Source organism: Nerophis ophidion, linkage group LG02 (assembly GCF_033978795.1).
Source record: "Nerophis ophidion isolate RoL-2023_Sa linkage group LG02, RoL_Noph_v1.0, whole genome shotgun sequence".
NCBI lineage: Eukaryota > Metazoa > Chordata > Actinopteri > Syngnathiformes > Syngnathidae > Nerophis > Nerophis ophidion.
Window position 1 is genome coordinate 25154257 of NC_084612.1, and position 14033 is coordinate 25168289.

The window sequence follows — 14033 nt, forward strand, 5'->3', positions numbered from 1 at the left end:
ACGCTGTGAAACCACACCAAACAAAAATGACAAACACATTTCGGGTGAACATCCGCACCGTAACACAACAGAACAAATACTCAGAACCCTTGCAGCACTAACTCTTCCGGGAAACTTCCATCGAACTGACCAATAAACGTTTTAAACATGCATTTTCTCTTGCTACTTCAAGGCTTGAATGTTTGATTCATTCATTATTATTGTATGTTCAAATTTATTATTAGCCTGCGGGGAAAAAAAAGATATTTAGCTCAGAAGATTGCAGATAGAAAAAAGTTATAACATTTTTATTAACATTTTATTTGATATGCCATTGATATTTTTTTAATTATTATTATTATTATTTGAAACTGGATTTTGCATGTCACTAAAGTTATATAGGCCTTCCTTGTTCAATATTGAAAACTTGTTTGGGTCCCTGTTAAAAGGTTCATTTGTTCAACCTCGGCCCGCGGCTTTGTTGCGTTTAAAATTTTGGCCCACTCTGTATTTGAGTTTGACACCCCTGCTTTACACCAAGTCTTACTTTCATCCAAAACTGCGACCAGTAAAGTCTTGTTAAAGGTCTCTCTATCTCTCCTCCCTCTCTCTCCCTCCCTCTCCCCCCACCCCTGCATGTTTCTCAGTCGGCACTGTTCAGTGTGCTGTGAGGACCTAGCCAGCATCATCTCTCTTCTCTCCTTACCTTCACCGAGTCGCTCCATCCTTCCTCCTCCTCCTCCTCCTCCTCTGCTATGACATCCCAGCCCGGTGGCGCGCTGCTCCTCACGCCGCCAGCCAGGCACCGCTCCTCCATCCTGGACATGTGCGCCCGGAATATCCGCCATTGATCCTCGGGTGGCGTTCTTTTCTTTTCTTTTCTTTTGATTAGTGTGTGGTTTTTATACATTGAAAAGATCAACAAGGAAATAAGAAAAAGGAGGAGGGGGGGCGGCCGTCATCTTTTACCCCCCTTCCGCTCCCTTCAGCCAAGCAGAGCGGCAAGGTGGGGAGAAGGCTTTTGAAGCCAGCTTGGATTTATTTAACAGCAACATGACGGATTTAGGGAGGTCGATGATGCTGATGCCGATGAAGAGGAGGGGGCTGACGGTGAGGAAAATGGCCAGACTAAGACGCGACTTCTGGCTTCTCCTCCTAACGGGGCTCCTCGTCGGGGATTTCTCCTCCTCTAAGGGTGAGTTCGGAAGTCTCTCTCTGTGTGTGTGTGTGTGTGTGTTCGCATTTGAAGTGTGCGCCCTCACCAAAAAAAAAAAAAGGACCATAGCGTGCTTGTGTGCCCAACTTGCAGCCACACTTTGGTGGGTTTGAGGAGGATGTGGTCCGAAAAAGTAGTTCAAAAATAAATCATTGATGACTTCAGACTTCGGTCTGCGCGGGTGTGTTGTTACCACAGCTGCTCTAAGAGGACATCTGTTTAATTAAAATATAGATAAAGAAAAAAAAGATCACCCATTCAATCAGACTTAAAGGCCTACTGAAATGAGATTTTCTTATTCAAACGGGGATAGCAGGTCCATTCTATGTGTCATACTTGATCATTTCGCAATATTGCCATATTTTTGCTGAAAGGATTTAGTAGAGAACATCCACGATAAAGTTCGCAACTTTCGGTGTTAAGAGAAATGCCCCGCCTCTACCGGAAGTCGCAGACGATGACGTCACACGTGTGGGGGCTCCTCATATATTCACATTGTTTTTAATGGGCGCCTGCAACAAAAAGTGCTATTCGGACCGAGAAAACGACAATTTCCCCATTAATTTGAGCGAGGATGAAAGATTCGTGTTTGAGGATATTGATAGCGACAGACTTGAAAAAAAAAAAATGATAAAAAAAAATAAGTAAAAAAAAAATGTGATTGCATTGGGACGGATTCCGATGTTTTTAGAGCTATTTACTAGGATAATTCTGGGAAATCCCTTATCTTTCTATTGTGTTGCTAGTGTTTTAGTGAGTTAAATAGTACCTGATAGTCAGGGGTGTACGTCTACGGGTGTCTTGACGCCAGTGTCTCAGGGGAGTCGACGGCAGCTTTATGGATGGCACAAACTCAGCTGATCTCCGGTAAGAAGCGACTTTTTACCACAATTTTCTCACCGAAACCTGCTGGTTTACATTCCGTCGTGATTCATGTTTGCTTGACCGCGCTCTGATCCATAGTAAAGTTTCACCTCCAGGAATTTTAAACAAGGAATCACCGTGTGTTTGTGTGGCTAAAGGCTAAAGCTTCCCAACTCCATCTTTCTACTGTGACTTCTCCAATATTAATTGAAAAAATTGCAAAAGATTCAGCAACACAGATCTCCAAAATACTGTGTAATTATGCCGTTAAAGCGGACGACTTTTAGCTGTGTGTGTGTGCAGCGCTCATATTTCCTTAAAACCCGTGACATCTTGCGTACACGTCATCATTACACAACATTTTCAAGACGAAACTCCCGGGAAATTTAAAATTGTAATTTAGTAAACTAAAAAGGCCGCATTGGCATGTGTTGCAATGTTAATATTTCATCATTGATATATAAGCTATCAGACTGCGTGGTGGGTAGTAGTGGGTTTCAGTAGGCCTTTAACTGAGTTGGTCTCGGTTGCCGTGGAGATGCTTGCGGGAGTGTGCTGACTGGTGTCAGCAGGCCTGCAGTGCTGCTTGGTGGGAAGTTGGTGACCAAACAAGGATGTATGAAGCTGGCAGGGAGGAAAGTGTTAACCTTCTACCCCCCATTTTTTTTTTTTCGGGTGCCCAAGCTGACTTGTGTTTGTCAATGGCTTCTCTGTGTTGTGCTTCTGTAGCCTTTTCACTCCTGTGCTCATGCCTGTCACTGTCACCTCTCTCTATTGCACACACACACACACACACACACTGCATTTTTATGCTGTAGGTGGAGCTGTGTGCACAGGTTTTTTTCCCCCCTCTGACATGCATGCACCTGCACAGTTTAGAAATAAAGCGGCTTTAATTGGACTAATCATGACTATGTGAGAGGTGGAAATGTTGCAAAAGGTAGTAATAGCTCATTTCAGTTTCATACCCTTGTTTTGTTTGCATGTGCACACGACCCGTTACATATCCTGACTTCGGTGGCCCTATGAGCTGAAAAAGGCTCATTCCTGGACCTGCAGGGAGTGCTGCAAGTCCACGGTTTAGAGAGAAAAATAGACTTCACATGAGGGTTGGACATGTTGACGGTGCGTTTAAGCGGTTTAGGATTCAAACAACTTCTGCTGTCCACTCATCTGTGATTCATCCCCAATCTGTCCCTGTATGTACCGCTGCCTGTCAGCTATTCCATCAAATTTGGCCTATAAGAAGCCTGTCAGAAAATAGTTTTAATAAAGGTTTGTATCTGGCTGTGGAGCCACATTTGGTGACTTAACGGACGCACACACTCAAAGGATTGCGTTAAAATAAATTAAAGGGGAAACAGACATCTGGAAAGGCAGACGTGGGGATGCAATAATTTATTTTGTACGTCCTCGAACCCCAGATGGCGAGCAGCCCTTTAAATGTGGATGATGATGCACTTTAAATTCCAAAACACAACTAATTATTGATTGTCTGGAAATGTCACTCAAAATGTTGTGAAAAGTCAAGAAACTTTTACAATGGAAAATACTGCATTAAAATGTGTGTGAGTGCATCTGTGTGCGTGTTTGTGTGTGTGCGTGTGAACGTGCTTGTGTGTATGGACTACAAAAGCAAACAAATGCTGGGCTGCCTAATTAAAGCCGGGGCAAAAATATTGTCACAGATGTGGCTGTAGGCAACCTCCTGATGTAATTTTAACTATTTACCTACTTCTGTACTGACATCATCTTCTAATTTCCATGACACATTTAAAAGCTAAAAAAAAAAACAGTCTTTCAGTTCTTATTATCGATTAGTATCAACAGTTCAGAGTTTTGCAATACCTTATGGCTTTTTGCTCTATTTTCTCTCCCTCACTCTCTACACACACACGCACGCGCATGCACGCACGCACACACACACACACACACATATATATATAGATATAGATATACACACCTGCTTTACTGCATGTACTTCACCAAGAAACAACAAGGTTGTGCTTTGCGCTTGAGGAGTTATTCTGCACCTTTCCCCAAGTTTCACAATGATGTCAATGCATACTCCCACGGCTTGAGGAGGTGCTCGGCATATCTGGACCTTTACTGCCATGGTTAATATTTTGCCTTTTGTGATCGCTTGTATTTAATTACCTCGTAAATGCATAATGCAAGAAGCATTTTCGGAATTTCAGTTTTAATTTATGTTCCATGGAATTTTAGAGTGGAAATATTATGCACATACCGCAACCTAACAAAACATATACCTTTGCTTTTTTTGTGACAAATGTTGCCCCCTGTCGAGTGTGGGCAGTATTGCACAAATGAAACTGTTCTTTAGTGAGACTGAATGGTTTCATTATTTGGTTGATGTTTTGATGTCGCTTATTGAGGGCCCCAAGTGTGCTGTGATTTGCGACCAGTTTAGGGTGTATCCTACTATCTTGAAGCTTCCTAGTGACGCTGATTAAGATAAGTAGTAGGAAGGATTGTTTGTAAGATGCACTTACAATGCCTACCTCTGTTACCCTGAGAAAAAAATACAATGGAGGATGCAAAGTAGTGTTGCTGTTTTAGGGAATGATTGTGGCTGGGGTTACAGTATATTGAAGTAAATTGTTTTACGGGACACATTTTCAGAAAGTTAAGGACCGGGGGAGCCAGACTTCTCTCTTTACTAATAGTATTTGTAAAAGATCTCTTTCCTGTGAGGGTTATCCTAAGCCCGAAAGATCCTCCGTGAGCCCGGTAGGCAGTTTGAATACAATATTTTTTTTTAAAACAGTCTGGAATTGCTTTTCAGCAGTCTCTTTTAGGCGTCTCGCTCTCGCTCTTTCTCCAGCTCCCAACTCCAACTCCAACTACATTTCTCATTCCGGCTGCTGCTAATAAAGGCGACAGGTGTTTAGATAACAAGGTCCATCTACTCACCTGTTTCTGTCTTCGAGGCCAGTCCTGGCACACCCCGTTTCGCATCAGGCCTGCAGGCCACGCCCCCCCTCCGCAGTATTATTTTGTATATTCTGAAGAACCAGAATCTTCTACAATAAACATTTGATTTTGTTCTATTTATTTTGCCTGCGTTTTAAGGACCTTCTTCAAAAAACCTAGAATAAAAACATCTGTATAATAGCACTCCAGTGTTTTAAAGAATCTGTGGAAAACCTGTAAGTCTCTGACACGTTTTTTGAACTGAACTCGGGGGCCATCAGTTGAATAGCCCTACTAATGAAACAGAGAGCACTAAACTGGAATCCTGAGGAACACTACAAGTATAACTTAAGAAGTTGAACAAATGACTGCTGACAGCAAAACCTTAGTTACATAAATCACGTTACAAAAAAAATTGTCACAGGCAAAAAGGAGATAACTTAAAGGACTGCTTTGAGGAATGCCTCAGTTATATAAATCACAAGTTTGGACACCAGTGTTCTATGTTTGCTAGCAAGGTTAAAATGTCAATGCAAGGATCTGCCGATGTGTTTACAATAGTCCAAGTTCCGCTATACAACAAGAGCACTGTTGAGTTTTTGGACATTTTCTGCAAAAATGGTCGGGGGCCAGTATGGTGTCATTCCAGTATGGCCCACTGGGCCGCCATTTTTTATAGGCCTGGTCTGAAATATGTAACCTTGCCTCATTAGTAGTCTCTTTGCATAACAAATCACATAACTTTGTGCAGACAGTATACCTTCCATGTAGGAATTGTGGCCAAAAGATGTTTCAGACACGAAATGCACATAAACCAGCAAGGGCACAATTTAAAACAGCGTCACATTGTGTCAATACCACCGCATGCATTAAACGAAGAAATAATATAAATACAAATAGAACAATACTGGCACAAAGTGCCAGATGCATAGTGCAGTATGAATATTGTATTTAAATGACAACAAAGTGTTCTGAATGTGAGCTTTGTGTCAACATGACCATAATATATGCAATGCATTATTATTTTCATAAATTTCATGAATAAAATGTCAGCTTCCAAATATGAAGCTTTTCTATGAATTTATAGTGCATTATTTATTGTCTGGCAGTGTAAAATAAAACAACTGAGCTTAATTTATTTTGTAAAGGCACAATTGTGATGCAACTATAGTATTGGCTCTCGTTAAATGCACAATCTTACCCTCCATTTTCTGTATGCTAATTCAATACTTACAGTCAACCCAACACTGAGGTTACTGTATGTGTGTCCTATTGGCAACACTTGAACTATCTTATAGCGCACACACAAGGAATTCAATTTGTCTGTTAATTAAAATCTGACAAACGTCAGATTTCTATTCTTTTTCGCTGAATTTGCACGGCAATTAGTATACACTGTATGGACACAATTATTCAGACTCCTGCTGCCTTGACGTTTCTGTTCGAGTTCCTTCCAAATGTGTTTTATGGGCTTTCTACAACACCACATACCCCGAATCATGCTCTAATGGACCTTGCTTTTTGCATAATGAAAAGACAAGGGCTTTCCCCATGAAACTCTGATCTGCATGCTACTCTATTTTGTTGTAAATTACATAAATTATATTAAAATTGGGGGAATCAGAGTCACTCACCTCTTCTAAATTTTCTAAAGTAACAACAAAATATGCTTGAATTTGTGCGTGCGAACACTCTTCAGAGATTACAATTTTTACTTGCCGTTTTCTGGATTTGAACATAAGTCTATTACAGTACGAAAGCCACCAACTCTTGTTACTTCAGGCCCCAGGTCTTGTACTTTTTATATTTCACACAATAATTTTATATATTATGAGATCTGCTTAACAATCTATCTGTAGAGGACAACAAGTGGCTCCCTTCCTAAATCAACATTATCCGTCTGCAGACCCGGAGACTGCACTTGTAGACCCGCACAAAGGTTTTCGACAGGGCCACCTACTGTCTAGGTCGTCCTCAGACGAGCCTTCCATCGTTGCTTCCAGTCATCCCGATTCTCCATACATTTGGCCATTTCCTTGGTACTCTGAGTTCCTTCATCCTTCTTGAGTATATCCACGTATGTTAGTGTGGGACGTCCTCTTGGACCGATGCACATGTGTTAGTTTCATTCTCCTTACAGCAATCTGCTTGCTCACCTTTGGTATTCCCTTGTAGAGGATTCTGTTGGTTACGTGCGCACTCTTGTTGATGGTGCGCACTCTTGTTGATGTTAAGCACTGCACGCAGCATCCTGGTGTAGCAACCATCCAAAGCAGGGGTGTCAAACTCATTTTAGATCGGGGGCCACATGGAGAAAAATCTACTCCCAAGTGTGCCGGACTGGTAAAATCCCTGCACGATAACTTAAAAATAAAAACACCTTCAGATTGTTTCCTGTGTTTGAAAAAAGAAGAAGCACATTCTGAAAATGTACAAATCATAACGTTGTTTTTTTACACTTACATGTTGCGGTTAATAGCACCACCAAACCCCGCCCACCTCAACCAACGCACGGGGGGGTTAGTGGGGGTGTATAATGTGGCCCGGAAGAGTTAGGGATGCATGGGATTCTGGGTATTTTTCCTGTTGTGTTTATGTTGTGCGGAAGTACTCCCGAAATGTGTTTGTCATTCTTGTTTGGTGTGGGTTCACAGTGTGGCGCATGTAAGAGTGTTAAAGTTACTTATATCACAACCCTCAGTGTAACCTGTATGGCTGTTGCACAAGTATGCCTTGCAGTCGCTTGAACATTGGTCAGCAGCCGCACACTAGATGTGGCAGATAGCATAGTATTAAAGCGGATGCGACGACATGGTCGAGAAGACATTTAAGGCATTGCCAACACGGCATGCCCTCAATATTGTTCTGCGAGTGAAAATCTGAGAATGTTATGCTGGGGAGATTTCTGAGAGAGGCACTGAAATCTGGAAAACCTCCCGGAAAAATGGGGGGGTCGGCAAGTATGCAGCTGAGCCACATCAGAGTGATCCAAGAGCTGCATGCGTCTGTGGAGCCGCGGGTTGCCGACTCCTGATCTACTGAGATACAAAGAATTGCTATTGCAACATCCAGTAGACACATGTAGAAGAGCTGTTTCTTTCATTCTAAAATTTGGGGTTAATTTGTATACTTAGCAAACTCATCCCGCGGGCCGGATAAACCTGTTCGTGGGCCTGATCCGGCCCGCAGGCCGTACGTTTGACAACCCTGATCCAGAGACTTCTCCAGGGTTGGCTTCAGGGTCCAGCATTCGCTGCCATAGAGGAGAACAGATTTAACTGTCGCGTAGAAGAAACTGAGTTTGATTTGGCGGGGGAGGTTGGAGTTCCATACACTGGTCATGCCGTTCAGGGCCCCTCCATGCAAGTGCCTTCCTCACTTTTAGATCTTGCTCAGTTGAGTTGACCCATGCGCCCAGGTATTTGAAGTCCTCAACTTATTTCTGGTTGAATGTAAAATATAAAAATTCAAATTAGATCTTATTTTGAACCTTGATATACTTTAAAACTTTTTTTTAAAGCCTTTGGACTAAACAGCCTACAATTAAATTAAATATTTTTACATGCTTTATTGCAGTGGTTCTCAAATGGGGGTACGCGTACCCCTGGGCGTACTTGAAGGTATGCCAAGGGGTACTTGAGATTTTTAAAAAATATTCTAAAAATAGCAACAATTCAAAAATCCTTTATAAATATATTTATTGAGTAATACTTCAACAAAATATGAATGTAAGTTAATAAACAGTGAAAAGAAATGCAACAATGCAATATTCAGTGTTGACAGCTAGATATTTTGTGGACATGTTCCATAAATATTGATGTTAAAGATTTCTTTTGTTGTGAAGAAATATTTAGAATGAAGTTCATGAATCCAGATGGATTCTATTACAATCCCCAAAAAGGGCAATTTAAGTTGATGATTACTTTTATGTGTAGAAATCTTTATTTATAATTGAATCACTTGTTTATTTTTCAACAAATTTTTAGTTATTTTTATATCTTTTTCCAAATATTTCAAGAAAGACCACTACAGATGAGCAATTTAATAAATCAGAAACTGATGACATAGTGCTGTATTTTACATCTTTTTTTCAACCAAAAATGATTTGCTCTGATTCGGGGGTACTTGAATTAAAAAAATGTCCACGGGGCACATCACTGAAAAAAGGTTGAGAACCACTGCTCTATTGCATAGGGTTATATTGACAAAACAGCCTTAAAAACCCTACAATGAAATAATTTTAAATGTTCTATTGCATTGGGTTATATTTTCAAAACAGCCTACAGTGAAATAGATTTAATTATATAAAAAAAACAAGGTTTTATTGCAAAATCTTGAACTATTCCCAAAACAGCATTTATGGTTAAAGTGAAACAATTGTTGCACAATTGACGTGTTTAAATATTCCTGTTTGAGGCAGCCAAACATGTTATAATTGATTGTTTACTGATCTCGTCTTTTATTTTGATCCTCCGAAGCAACAACTTACGAGGCAACTACTGGTCTGTCAAAATGGGACTATAGATGCTTTTTACATTTGCTCAACTATGTTGGCTGGAACACAGTTGTGCTGCAGAACAGGCAATGCACCTGTTTGCAGGATGTCCTGCATTGCTGGAGTTGGATCAAGTTTTCCATATGCTGGATGGTTTATGCACCTTAAAAAGAGAGAAAGAGACTGTGTTATAAAATCAAGTTTAGCAAACAAAGCAGTCCTAAAAATAACAACAAACAAACAACTTAATTCGCACACACGCACACACACACACACACACGCTCACACACACTCACATGGATGCTTTAAGTTTTATGTCACAGTGTCTCCTGCTAATAAAATGTAAAATGTCATGCTTTTTTAGAAACACACATATAATTTTATTTCTGTTTAATTTAATGCACATGGTAATAAAATGATTAACTTAAAAACAAAATGTGCCTGCTAAGCAAGCTTCCAAAAAAGGCTAAGCTAGCTTGGCCTGAATACCGTATTAAATACTACATTTTACATGCATATAAGACTATTATAGTAATTGTAAATGTATTATAGTCAAATGTTTGTTAGGATGTACAATACAGTTTTGACAAAAACTTTTATAAAATTCAACAAACAATGTGATTCACGTTCGCTACTCACCTGCCTACCACCATTCATCTTCCGTATCCATATCCATTAGCTTACAAGATAGGTGGCGCTGTAGCAAAAAACCAAGGGGTCTAAAGGTGCGGGTCCATAAGTGTGGGCCTGACTGTGCAGTCTCCGGGTCTGCAGACACATGCTTCTCGGTAAATTGCTTCCTGTCTTGTGGCGGGAGTGGCACCTTTAAATATCCCCCGTGCCTGGCGATCAGTCCTGACTGCTGCGGGTGACAGGTGTGTTTTTAACCTCTCCCTTGATTTAAGCATTGTAGTCTGTTTAACATATCTTTCTGGCTTTAGAGTTTTCGTGATACTCCGGCAGCAGCTATTTACTCCCTTTTTGATATTATATTTGCACTTTTTGTGTTTTGGTTTTAAGGTCTTTTTCCTGTTTAATTGTATATTGTAGCCTGCTACTGTTTTGTTTAGAGTCCTCTTTTCATTGTGTTTAAAGTTGTGTTTATTTTGTCATCTTTGTGTAGCTTTTAGAAACCCTATTTAGTTATGCCCCATTAATGTATTGTGGTGCCTGGTTCTTTTAATCTCTGGATGTATTTTCCATTGAGTGTGCATGGGTTGGACACCTGGCCCATATATCTGCTTTACTCCTGGAATTTTGTCATTTAGTGGGTAACACTTTCTGTTTCGTTTGGGGCATGGCTACCTTCTCTCAAGCCATTCTTGTTTTGGTTATGTTCTCATATTTTATTTTTCAGATTTTGTTTGGTTTTGGCCCAGGGGCTTCAAAGTTTCGATTGAAAGTGTACTTTTAATATTGGCCATTTTAACTCGCATTTTGGTCCTTGAAATATATCCATCCATCCATCCATTTCTACCGCTTTCCCCTATTTTTTAAAACTTTTATTCTTACGCTTACTCTACTCCAAGTCTCAATAAACGTGTAAATAATATTTTAAAAGCACGGTCTCTGCCAATGTTTATCTGTGTGGCCTTTGGTTGTATTATGGTCTTAGTTATATTGCTTGTAGTCCGACAAGTGATTTCTTACTGAAAGTGAAAACCAGTGGTGGTCAACTAAGCTAAGAATGGCTGTTGTACACAAGGGGCCTATATATCTCTGCAAAAAGCAAATACGAGCGAAAAATAGAACTATGCAATGGAATAGATCCCTATACTTTATCAAAAAAAAAAAAAAAAGATTTGTCGAATGATTAAGTATTATTTGTCAGTGGAGTTCCCAAATGTATCGAACTAACGTATGCGCTAGACCAGGGGTCTCAAACATGCGGCCTGCGGGCCAATTGCGGCCCGCAAGACGTTATTTTGTGGCCCGCACTTTGATATGACAATTTAATGTATGTGCGGCCCGCAAAATTAATATGAACGGAACTTGACAGTGTCATACTTCCCAACGTTCCCAATTTTCACGGGAGTCCTTTTAATATGTGGGTATCCATTCTCTGGTAATCCGTGCCGATTTTTACCCAATCAACAATATTCAGGGGGTGCCGCGAGGGTACTGTTCTTAATGCCCTCTGAATCCTGTACAGACAGCGTGCAAGCCTTTTTGATTGTTACATTTGGCTGAGCAGTACACGTGTGATGTTGCAAGACTTGGTCAACAGCTACACAAGTCACACTGAGGGTGGCCGTAAAAAAAACTTTAACACTGTTACAAATATGTACCAGACTGTGAACCCACACCAAACAAGAATGACAAACACATTACAGGAGAACATCTGCACCGTAATACAACATAAACTCAACAGAACAAATACCCAGAATCCCATGCAGCCCTGACTCTTCCGGGCTACAATACACACACCCACGCTACCACCAACCCCCCACACCTCACCCTCCCTACTTGCGTCGGTTGAGGTTGTGTATATTGTAGCCCGGGAGAGTTTGGACTGCAAGGTGTTCTGGGTATTTGTTCGCTTGTGTTTAAGTTGTGTTAGGGTGCGGATGTTCTCCCAAAATGTGTTTGTCATTCTTGTTTGGTGTGGGTTCAAAGTGTGGCGCATATTTGTAACAGTGTTAAAGTTGTTTATACGGCCACCCTCAGTGTGACCTGTATGGCTGTTGAGTAAGTAAGTCTTGCAGCCACTGACGTTGTTCTGCACAAATCTCGCACAACATGATTTTGAGTTGTTATGTTTTGTAGTTGTGTTATGTGCGCAATGACGAGTTGTAGAGCACTACTTCTCTTATAGATGGTACGCTGTGCGAAGGTATGCCGAGGATTAAGTGAGATTTATCAAAAACATTCTAAAAGATAGCAGTCAGTCATAAATACTTAATAAATATATTTATTGGATAACACTTCAACAAAATATGAATGTAAGTTCATAAACTGTGAAAAGAAATGCAATAATGCAATACTCAGTGTTTTTATTTATTTTTTCTTCGTCATTAAAAAGGGAGGTTTTTGTCATGAAAAAGGGAGTTTTTTGGGTTTGGTGCACTAATTGTAAGTGTATCTTGTGTTTTTTTTATGTTGATTTAATAAAAAAGTAAAAATAAATAAAAATAAAATTAATACAAAATTAATCTTCGGCCCGGTACCAATCGAGCCGCGGCTCGGTACCGGTGGTTGGGGACCACTGTTGTAGAGGATGTTAAAGGCAGTGCAGTCACGGCAGCCATTAATAATGTCGGCTGGGTGAAAATTGGGACTAATTCGAGAAAATGGTTGCACCGGTAGATTGTTGGGAGGTGCACTGAAATTCAGGAGTCTCCCGGAAAAATCGTGAGGGTTGGCTTTGCTGTCCTAGCAATGCTAGGGTGGGAAAGTGTCAGGTTCAAACACTGGTGACATCTGTTAATCAGACAAGAACCAAGGAACCAAGCAGACACAGGTTTAAATAGAGCTCATGAGGAGACACGTGTTTTGGGCTGTACTCTAGTTACAGATCCAAAACAACGTTCTAAAGCACAGCCAGCGTGCCTCCTGTATTTATTAAGGAAATCCCTATTACATCATTGTGACTAAGGGAAAAGGGGGGAGTGGACTCGACAAGATCCATTCATCTTCTTCCGCTTATCCGAGGTCGGGTCGCGGGGGAAACAACCTGGGCAGGGAAACCCAGACTTCCCTCTCCCCAGCCACTTCGTCTAGCTCTTCCCGGGGGATCCCGAGGCGTTCCCAGGCCAGCCGGGAGACATAGTCTTCCCAACGTGTCTTGGGTCTTCCCCGTGGCCTCCTACCGGTTGGACGTGCCCTAAACACCTCCCTAGGGAGGCGTTCGGGTGGCATCCTGACCAGATGCCCGAACCACCTCATCTGGCTCCTCTCGATGTGGAGGAGCAGCGGCTTTACTTTGAGTTCCTCCCGGATGGCAGAGCTTCTCACCCTATCTCTAAGGGAGAGCCCCGCCACACGGCGGAGGAAACTCATTTCGGCCGCTTGTACCCGTGATCTTATCTTTTCGGTCATGACCCAAAGCTCATGACCATAGGTGAGGATGGGAACATAGATCGACTGGTAAATTGAGAGCTTTGCCTTCCGGCTCAGCTCCTTCTTCACCACAACGGATCGGTACAACGTCCGCATTACTGAAGACGCCGCACCAATCCGCCTGTCGATCTCATGATCCACTCTTCCCCCACTCGTGAACAAGACTCCTAGGTACTTGAACTCCTCCACTTGGGGCAGGGTCTCGTCCCCAACCCGGAGATGGCATTCCACCCTTTTCCGGGCGAGAACCATGGACTCGGACTTGGAGGTGCTGATTCTCATTCCGGTCGCTTCACACTCGGCTGCGAACCGATCCAGTGAGAGCTGAAGATCCCGGTCAGATGAAGCCATCAGGACCACATCATCTGCAAAAAGCAAATACCTAATCCTGCGGTCACCAAACCGGAACCCCTCAACGCCTTGACTGCGCCTAGAAATTATGTCCATAAAAGTTATGAACAGAATCGGTGACAAAGGACAGCCTTG

The 14033-nt window shown here is 41.6% G+C and overlaps 1 protein-coding gene across 1 annotated transcript in view; it reads left to right on the plus strand.

Moving 5' to 3' along the window:
* Window positions 1-645: 645 nt before the first annotated feature.
* LOC133538691 (CUB and sushi domain-containing protein 1-like) overlaps window positions 646-14033 on the plus strand; it is a 1135806-nt gene continuing 1122418 nt past the window's right edge. Inside the window, exon 1 of the mRNA XM_061880405.1 lies at window positions 646-1174. Coding sequence (XP_061736389.1) covers window positions 1033-1174 — 142 coding nt within the window. The 5' untranslated portion in view covers window positions 646-1032. The remainder of the gene's footprint in view (window positions 1175-14033) is intronic.